The sequence below is a fragment of the Carlito syrichta genome, unplaced genomic scaffold (assembly GCF_000164805.1).
Source record: "Carlito syrichta isolate Samal-C Ts95f unplaced genomic scaffold, Tarsius_syrichta-2.0.1 Scaffold316822, whole genome shotgun sequence".
In the NCBI taxonomy this organism is placed as follows: Eukaryota; Metazoa; Chordata; class Mammalia; order Primates; family Tarsiidae; genus Carlito; species Carlito syrichta.
In genome coordinates, this window is record NW_007260918.1 from 33,355 (window position 1) to 43,558 (window position 10,204).

Sequence of the window (10,204 nt, forward strand, 5' to 3'; positions counted from 1 at the left end):
GATTTATTGTAGAGATGAGAGCTCGCTGCCCAGGTGGATCTCGAACCCACGGGCTCAGGCAATCCACTCACCTCAGCCTCCCAAAGGCACGGGATTACAGGCTGAGCCACCGAGCTCAGCTGAGAAAGCACATATGTTAATCATTCCTTGTTGCTTTATCATCTTGAACATTGTTTTATTTTCATTAACATTGTTCTGCGTTTAGGGTTATTGCTTCTGCGGATACATGGTCAGTCAATCAAATTTATTACATGGAAGAGTCAGAATAGATAATGTTCTAACTCATATATTATCCTTTGTGAAGATTTTTGACCATGGGCAATAATGGGCTAACCTTTATTGGCCAGACTTAAGTCTTTCAAACCAAATTTTTTTTTCACCTTTTTAGCCTAAGTGTAATTAAAGAGTAAGTCCCAGGAATAAAACTTTACATTTCCACAAACTTCAGCCCATGATTTTGAAGTTGTTTACTGTGTGAAAAGTTTTAACATGCATATCTCTTCTCTCCTCCCAGAATAACCATGTGCATGGACAGCCATATACAGGCCCAGCAGCACATCACATGAACAACCCTCCGAGAACTGGCCAACGAGCACAAGAAAACTATGAAGGCAGTGAAGAAGTATCCCCACCTCAAACCAAGGATCAGTGAAATGCACATAATTAACTGGTTCCATCAAGACTGTGCACCCAGGCCTTACAGTCCAACCTTTTTCTGTGTCTGGCTAATATTTAAAACTAGAAAAACTATTCCTAATCAACATGGAGTGGAGAGTTTATTCACTGTCTTATCTGCAGAAATTTGCTGTCAATATATAACCCGCCTGCAGTGGAAAGTGTATAGTGTTTTGTAATAAATGGCCTGATGCTAATGTGTAAATGGCAAAGGTGTATATAGTATATTAATGTTTGACTGTTAATTCTTAAGCAAGAAATTTTTTCTTGATGAGACTCACAGATCTACAAAAACTACAAAAGTTCATTTTCTTGTTATACCCACTGCACTCTGCAACCAGTGTTGCCTGCCTCATGGCAGTTGGATCAACTCAAAAACAAAAAATAAACCAACAACAACAAAACAGAGCCTATTCATGTCAGCCACACCAATAGTTTCATGTTCATTCTTTGCCACTGGCGTCAGTTTTACTATGAGCAATGTAAGGCTGGTAACCTTTAAATTATTTGGTTGATGTGGAAAATTGGTGATGTAACATTGTTTCTAGGTCTTTTTCATTGCCTTTTTATTCTGATATTAGGTTAATCACTTTGGAGCTATAGTTATGCTGTAACATTTAGCATGGCTTCACACCAAGTTAGTGTAGCCAGTGAGGAAAAAATTACCATAATGACAGCAGTTGTCCGAAAAGTGACAACTGTATTGCTCAGAGCTTTTCCTTCTTACACCTAGAATATAAAATATAAAACAAGGGGAGAAATGTGACAAACAGGCTGTTTTCAGTTGCACATATGTTCCTTATATCTAATGTTTGACAGTTCAGTCTCTGGGTGGGATAGAGAACACTTAAGTATCAGTAATGGGAATTTTAAAAGATGTAAAACATATGCAAAAATTTGCTATGCCAAGATGCTGGAGCATAATAGAAGACTGTATTTGGTGTGCTTGTTTTGTTTCTTTGGTAGAGCTTATTAGATGAATCTTCTAAAACTTTACTTCTGCTGGATCCCAGTGACATGGAAGTCATCAGGACCCCGCGGTGCTTGGAGTACCTCTGCACCAAGATGTCTGGCTGATTTTCGGCTCAGTCACAATTTACTTGAAAGCAAAACTGTCCTAGCTCCTTTTCCATTATTCCAAAAAGTTTGACGTTCAAAGCAGGGTTTAAATAAAAAAGAAACTAGTGGTTAATATAATTGAGGTATCACAATTTCAGAATAAACATTTGATTAAAAATAAGAAACTCATCAGTTAACACTGTATTTAAAAGAGAATTGGTAATTTGAATGTGTGTAATTTTTTGGAACCTGTCTAAAAACCAAATACCCCTGCAAACAGATACAGCCCACCCTATTCTATTTAAGTATTTTGCTGTTTTATTTTATAGAAATTATTTTGCTGAATTCACAAATAGAATTTGATTTAAGAAGAACTTTTTGTCCTGTGGTGTGTTTTGGGGTTTTTTTTTGGTTATTTTTTTGTCCTTGTTTTTTTTTTTTTTTTTTTTTAAGGACTGCATATTAAAATTTATTCTGTGCATAGCATGCCTAGGCATGACACTGAATTGAGGATTTCAGTCACATTGAGTTTTTGTGCACAGAAAGATTTGACCTTTGGCCCTTTGCTAAAGATTCTAAGAAAACAGGATGTTGACGCTGTAAGAGTTTCCTAACATAATCTTGTACTTTTTGTATGTTTTTTATATACATGTATATTTAATGAGCACAAGCTTGGTTGTATTTTTACAATTCAGTTAATAGGAAAACGTTTTGTCAAAAGGCTATAGTTGGAACTGAACAAAACAGAAACAAAATCGAGCATCGCATTATTTTGTGATTTATAGGGGCAGGTATTTAAGATAAAGCTTTGGGTATCACATTTGCAGCACTCCAGTCAATCTGTGCTTCTAGATTTTCTGTAATATTAGGAAATTTTGACATCAGATAGATTGTTTTTACTTTATATTACATTTGAATTTAAGTTTGAAAGTCACACAGTTTTTACGCTTCCAATTGGTAGTTTGAGTTCCTTGATTACAAACTTCCTCAACAAATGAAATTGGATAACTTTATTTGGACAAGTCACTGTTGTTAAATGCACTATCTCACCATCTGAGAGGCGATTTTTTTAATATTTCCTGCTCCTTAACAAAATACGTGATGTACTTAATTTTAAAATTTTAATGACTTCCTAGATCAGAAAAACTTGACATTTTAAAAGGCTGTGAAATTTTCTCCTTGGAGGGAGAGTTCAGCGATGGTTGCTTTGAATTTACAAGCCCACTTGGGCTAGGGAAGGGCCTGTGAATCATTCTTCTTTTGATGAAGAAAATTCTGTGTTGTAACCAGGAGCAAGGAAGAGTGAATGGAGTTATTTTTGTTTGTGCAAATTTTTTTCTATATTTAACTCTTAAGCATTAATGTATAACCGGAAATTTTAAGATGCATGTTCTTGTAAGAGCAACAGTGGTGATTTTGAGATCTTTTTCAGAACATAAGTGGCACATTTTAAATTTCAAGTCTTCAAAGTGCCTAAAGATTAGTTCATTCTCCCTCAACTGATTTTTTGAGTCATAAATTTAAATGTTTGCGGAATCACTAGTCTTCCTTTGAAATAAGTACCCCCAGAATTCTAAATGGCATGATTTCTTATAGAAGACAGTAGAATCTGTTAACGTAAAGACTGAAGATATTTTAGTTGTAAAACTGTGTGACCAGGGGCTTTGCCCTGTTGGATCTAAGTATTTCAGTGCACAACTTGGTAAAAACCATATTGCTGCTGTTTCTAAGCCCTCCACCAATCGAATTTTCATGTTCAGCATTGTAGAGGCAGAAATGACAATCGTATTTCAGGGTTTTTTTGTTTTGTTTTTTGCTTTCATTGATTTTTCTCTCGGTGATAATTTCCCAGCCTTGTGTCTTCTAGCTCTTCTGTATACAAATTTAGAATTGTTAAAATGCTTTCTATTTTTTTCATTATTAACTTTTATTAGTAAATGATAACTTAAGCTTCTAATCCTAGTAGTGGTTAGAAAAATGAGGAGCCTTTTTTATTTGAATTAGATTTGTAAATGAAAGCAGCAGTCTGTGAATATTCAGATGACTACTTCAAAGTAGTTCTGTTTTTTTATTTTTCCAGCTTATGTTCTCCCACAAAATATTTTACTTTGCTGAATTTTGTGGTTAATTTGGTGGATATATCCTGCCTTATTTAGAATTTTAACTGGATAGGAAAACTGCCTTTTCATTATAAGTGCCCAGTTTTGGTCTCTAGTTTGAAGGTACTACAAACTGCCGATTAAAAAAAAAAAAACCAACACCCCCACCTTAGTTTTTGTGCTACCCAGAAAAACTATTCAGTACTGGTTTCAAAGTAGAACTCAACCAGAATTGGTCCTACACCTATGTGAGTGTTTAGTATTTGAAAAAAAGGTTTTGAGTGTGATAATCACTACAGAAGTGCTAAATGTATTCAGATTTGCTGCCGATTGTATTTATAACAGTTATTTTACTTTTGCAGAAATGTAGCACTTTAACTCCAAATTTATAGGAGTAAGAAAAAGGAGGGAAGGTGCACCACATTTTAAAGTTGCAAATAAGTGAAAATTTATTTTGAAATCCAGATTCCCAAAAGGAAATTTCACCACCCAAGTCACACACTTCTTACCTTTAACAAGCCAACAGACTGACATAAAGATTGTTCACAGTTCCTAAGATTTAGCACATATACAAAAATAAAACTTTATAAATTAAATTTCGGTTTTCCCTTTTATTTATTAAAATGAGATTTCTAAACAGAAGGTAAAGTAGAGGTAATAGATCTGAAAGGAATTTTTCAAAGGGAAATGTCTGAGGAAAAGCATTCAGCCATTGTGTATATCTCCAAAGTGCATTCACATCTAAGCAATTTAAAAATTGAGTTGTGATCTAATTGCTGGCTTAATAGTTTTTTAAAACCAAGACTTGACACACAATTCAGTGTTTCGCAGTTCTATTAAATCTGAAATAAAGCAGGTCACGTGTTTTGAAGAACGTTACAGAAGTGGAATTTAATTCTTTAGCGGGTAAAGTTTAGGCCTCCCTTTGGTCTCCACTTTGCCTGGTTTGAGATCAGGTACTATCCATGTGTCCCTGCCGTGTGGCCCTCTACCCCCACCCCACAGTGTCCCCTTACTGCCAATCCCTTTCAAGTATTATGGTAAATGTTCAGGATCTGCTTATGAGTGAGAACATGTGATGATACTGTTCTTTGTTTCTGTGATAGACCACTGGGTATGGTAGACTCAATCCATCCAAGTTGCTGCGAAGTTCGTGTTTGTCCTTTATGGCTGCATAATATTCCATTGTGTATATGTACCACTTTTTTAAAAATCCAGTCCAGTTTTTTTTTTTTTTTTTTTTTGAGTTGGAGTCGCACTCTGTTGCCCAGACTGGAGTGCAGTAGCCGCTCCCGGCCACCGCAGCCTCGCCTGCTGGGCTCCGGCGATCCTTCCGCCTCAGCCTTCCAAGTAGCCGGAATTACAGGCATGCGCTACCACGCCCGGCTGATTTTTTGATGTATTGTAGAGATGAGGTCTCGCCTGCCCAGGCGGGTCTTGAACCCGCGGGCTCAGGCAATCCACTCACCTCAGCCTCCCAAAGGCGCGGGATTACAGGCTGAGCCACCGAGCCCAGGCAGCATGGTTGGTTCCATGTTTTTGCTATTGTGAATAGTGCTGCATCTCTAGCATATTTCATCTGTTTTTTAGAATCCAAAAAGTAGCTGTCATGTTCCAAGGGAATATAATTTCCACAGAAACCTGATGGTGTTTCCTAAAGTTGGGTTACTTCAAGAACCGCTGAAGAAAGACATCCCAGATTTTCTTTAGATTTAGTTTCTGATGTTTTTTTTAAAAGACGCAGAAGTCTAATGCAAACAACTTTTTTCTGCAGTTTAGAAAACTCCCAGTTAGACCATTTGAGTATTTTAAGTTTTTAGCTACACGAATACACTAACTGAAAATCTACATAGCCGCCAATATTTTGAACTGTGTTGTAATCTGATAGTTTATAGGAAGACAGAAAATTGGCAGTTTGTTTCATCTATACCTCAAAAGTGTGAACTTCTTACTAAAGTTGATGTCACAAAAAAGGTGGTGGTAAAATCTCCAAAGAGATTTTTTTTTTTTGAGTTGGAGTCTCACTCTGTCGCCCAGGCTGCAGTGCAGTGGCCGCTCCCGGCCATCGCAGCCTCGACCTGCTGGGCTCCGGCGATCCTTCCAAGTAGCCGGAACTATGAGTGTGCACTACCACGCCCAGCTAATTTTTGATTTATTGTAGAGATGAGGACTCGCCAAGTTGCCCAGGTGGATCTCGAACCCGCTGGTTCAGGCAATCCACTCACCTCGGCCTCCCAAAGTACTGGGATTACAGGCTGAGCCACCGAGCCCGGCCAGGGAAATGTTCTTAAACCATACTAAGAAACTATAAGACAAACTTCAGCCCCACATAAATGAATTATTTTAAAGGTATTCTATTTAAGTGGACAAAACTCAAGAGTAAAATGAGAATCATTTTAGCCATCTGAGATAAAACAGGTTGTCTTCATTCTCCATTAACACTAGCGAGAATATACTGCATTTCACAAGTCAAAGATGTCAGTAAGCAAAAATCTCTGAGTCAAAGATGGTACAATGGGGGAAATCACATCCGGTAGTGGTCAATGTCATGACAATATCTTAACACCTGAAAGTAGGTTTCTACTGTGCGCTTTCCTCACATTCCTTATCTTTCCATTAGCAGAGTTTAGAAGTCCTATTTTTACGTGTAATTGCTAAGAAAGGTGGCCCATCTACAAGTTGAAGAAAGGCAGGCGCGATGGAACAGAACTTTAGAAGAGTCCTCAAATTGTAAATGAGGTGCTCCCTGTGAACAATCCTCTTGAGATTTGTGTTTGCCATAGCTTCCAATTCGACATGACGTTACTATTAAAAATACCAAGTGAACTTTCCGGCTGCCCGGGACTCTACCTGGCAAGGTACTCCCTACGTTAGAAGATGGATATAGCAGCCGGGCTCGGTGGCTCAGCCTGTAATCCCGCGCCTTTGGGAGGCTGAGGTGAGTGGATTGCCTGAGCCCGCGGGTTCGAGACCCACCTGGGCAGCGAGACCTCATCTCTACAATAAATCAAAAAATCAGCCGGGCGTGGTAGCGCGCGCCTGTAATTCCGGCTACTTGGAAGGCTAAGGTGGAAGGATTGCCGGAGCCCAGCAGGTCGAGGCTGCGGTGGCCGGGAGCGGCCACTGCACTCCAGTCTGGGCGGCAGAGTGAGACTCCAACTCAAAAAAAAGAAAGAAATGCATTCTTACCAGTATCGCTGTTTTTCTTCAATCACTTGCATGGTGTCATATTTTCATCTAATTCCTTCCCATTAAGACATTGAAAACATCTTTAGAGTTCAGAATTAAGGATAATTTTGACTGGGTCTTAAATCTGGTCCTTTAAGTGAGACCAGAGAGAAGGAATAATTTGTTTCATGGAGGTTCAGAATTGTGCTCCTTTTTTTTTGTTGTTGTTGTTGTTTTGAGTTAGGGTCTCTGTCTTCCAGGCTGGAGTGCTGTGGTACAATCATGGCTCACTGCAGCCTCAACCTCCTGTGCTCAGGTGATCCTTCTGCCTCAGCTCCTCAAGTAGCGAGGACTACAGGCACGTGCCACCACTCCCAGCTGTTTTTCTGATTTTTTGTTTTTGTAGAAGCAAGGTCTCACTATGTTGCCTACACTGGGCTCAAGCAATCCTCCCGCCTCGGCCCCCCAAAGTGCTGGGATTACAGGCATGAGCCTCCATGCCCGACCTGCATTCCCTTCTGACCCACCTAAATATTAATATTACCTGCACACAGTTGTTAGCAAGAGGAAGCAGAGTGCTGAGGAAATGGGTCAACATTTAGGGCATATGGTGTGTTGAGTGAAAGCCCTTCATACTCTATTTTCCTAAGGCGTCTAAAGGATGTGTCCCTGATAGATTTCTTGATGTAAAATAGCACGTTCTGTTGGGTGATTAGGGAAACACCTTTTTCAGGCTGTGTTTATTTTATTTTATCTTTTTTTTTTTGAGTTGGAGTCTCACTCTGTCGCCCAGACTGGAGTGCAGTGGCCGCTCCCGGCCACCGCAGTCTCGACCTGCTGGGCTCCGGCGATCCTTCGGCCTCAGTCTTCCAAATAGCCGGAATTAAAGGCATGTGCTACCACGCCCGGCTGATTTTTTGATTTATTGTAGAGATGAGGTCTCGCTGCCCAGGCGGGTCTCGAACCCGCGGGGTCAGGCAATCCACTCACCTCAGCCTCCCAAAGGCGTGGGATTACAGGCTGAGCCACCGAGCCCAGCTCAGGCTATGTTTAAAATCAGAAACCTAGATCGTGACTGCGTACATTTGGTGAGTTAGTACTTTCTCTTACTGAAAATATTAATCAGCACTAGTAACTAGGTCTTTCAGCCATCTACTTGCAGAATTGTAGGCATTTATTATTAATCTTTTCTAGCAAAATGGGCCTTATGCAGATTCCAAAAAGGTCATGTTAAACATACCTTCCTTAGGAAGTCTAAGACCATGAATGTACTTAAGAGATTTACAGCTAAAGCTATTCCATTGGTTTGTTTTGTTTATTTGTGAGTTGGAGTCTCACTCTGTCGTCCAGGCTGGAGTGCAGTGGCATGATTACGGCTCACTGCAGCCTTGACCTCTTGGACTCAGGTGATTCTTACACCTCAGCCTTTTGAGTAACTAGGAACCACAGGTGTCTGCCACCATGTCCGGCTAATTTTTTTTAAATCTTTTTTTAGAGACAAGGTCTTGCTATATTGCCCAGGCTAGTCTTCAATTCCTGACCTCAAATGATCCCACTTAGGCTTCCCAAAGTGCTGGGATTACAGGCATGAGCCACCACGGTCAGCCTTTAAGTTGAATTTATTTATTTATTTATTTATTTATTTGAGTTGGAGTCTCACTCTGTCACTGCCTCAGCCTTCCAAGTAGCTGGAACTACAGGCACATGCTACCACGCCCGGCTATAAGTTGATTTTAAATCACCAGGCTCTTAGGTTGTACTTAGCCTTATCTATTCTCCAGCATTGGAATTTTTAACTAACAGAAAAGCAAAAAACAAAAATTCAGACTTGCACTAAAATGGTAACAGGTTTGCTGAGATTTGGTTTAGTAATTCAGTAACATGAATACTAGATAAACTGAATGTTGGGTTACTGGATTATTGTTTAACACTTACCAACACAGCATTAGACACTTGAAATATATTCCTTATCCTCCTGATGTTAGCAAACATTGCATTTTTATAGGGAAAATAAGTCACTGATTTGGAAAGAGTGCAGGCTGGAAAAGAATGCAAAATAGAAATGGCTACAGGATGTCCCTCTCATTCTGTTTTTGTCTCTAGAAAACAGTGCTAAAGTAACCAAGAGCGACATATTTTCAAGTGCTCTTGAGAAGTAATATATCCACATTTAAGCTTTTAATTTCCATTTTGCTGTGCCGAAGTCTGATGGGCAGTAGTTGCTATAGCAGCAGTTTGAAGTCATAAAGAGTAATAACTTACAGGGAAGCTGGCTTGACTCTAGAATTTTAAAACTCAAGAATGAACTGAAAAGATATAAGGCTAGAACCAAAAGGCATATACAATGTCATACCTGAATCTCCTACTAAATACTGAGGTTTGGCATTAGTTGGTTTCAAAATAGTTGTTAAAACCTGGCCTTCTAGTCGGGCTCGGTGGCTCAGCCTGTAATCCCGCGCTTGGGAGGCTGAGGTGAGTGGATTGCCTGAGCCCGTGGGTTCGAGACCCGCCTGGGCAACTTGGCGAGACCTCATCTTCACAATAAATAAAAAATTAGCTGGGTGTGGTAGCACATGCCTGTAGTTCCAGTTACTTGAAAGACTGAGGCGGGAGGATCGCCTGAGCCCAGCAGGTCGAGGCTGCGGTGGCCGGGAGCGGCCACTGCACTCCAGTGTGGGCAACAGAGTGTGACTCCAACTCAAAAAAAACCCCCCAAAAAAACCTAGCCTTCTAAGTCTGGCTAGTGAACTGGAGTGGGTGGCAAGTAAGGGTTGTTTTTGTATTCTGATTTTGTTTATGGATGTATAAAATCTGAAATGGAGTGTTGCATTTTGTCTAGATTAAAAGAGGAGATACAGCTGCCCGAAGCAATAGCCCATATTTTAAGTTATACTATACACTAGTTGCAGTAGTTCTTTGCGTGCATTGGGCAGTGGCTTTCATTACAAATTCTATGCGGGATTACAACTTTGAGAACCTTTACTTTTCCATAGCTCTGACTTTGAACCTCATTTGAAAATAAGTAGAGCCGGGCTCGGTGGCTCAGCCTGTAATCCCACGCCTTTGGGAGGCTGAGGTGAGTGGATTGCCTGAGCCCGCGGGTTCCAGACCCGCCTGGGCAGGTGAGACCTCATCTCTACAATCAATCAAAAAATCAGCCGGGCGTGGTAGCGTGCGCCTGTAGTTCCAGCTACTCGGAAGGC

General features: G+C 40.2%; 1 protein-coding gene across 2 annotated transcripts in view; it reads left to right on the forward strand.

Annotated features, from left to right (window-relative positions):
• The window catches only part of LOC103277261 (probable ubiquitin carboxyl-terminal hydrolase FAF-X), a 37,227-nt gene extending 32,798 nt beyond the window's left edge, over window positions 1-4,429 (forward strand). Inside the window, exon 17 of one of the 2 annotated variants that reach the window (XM_021707348.1) lies at window positions 515-1,916. In XM_021707348.1, coding sequence (XP_021563023.1) covers window positions 515-652 — 138 coding nt within the window. In that variant the 3' untranslated portion in view covers window positions 653-1,916. Of the gene's footprint in view, window positions 1-514 lie in introns of both variants that reach the window. The other variant, XM_021707349.1, reaches the window with a different exon arrangement.
• Window positions 4,430-10,204: the final 5,775 nt, after the last annotated feature.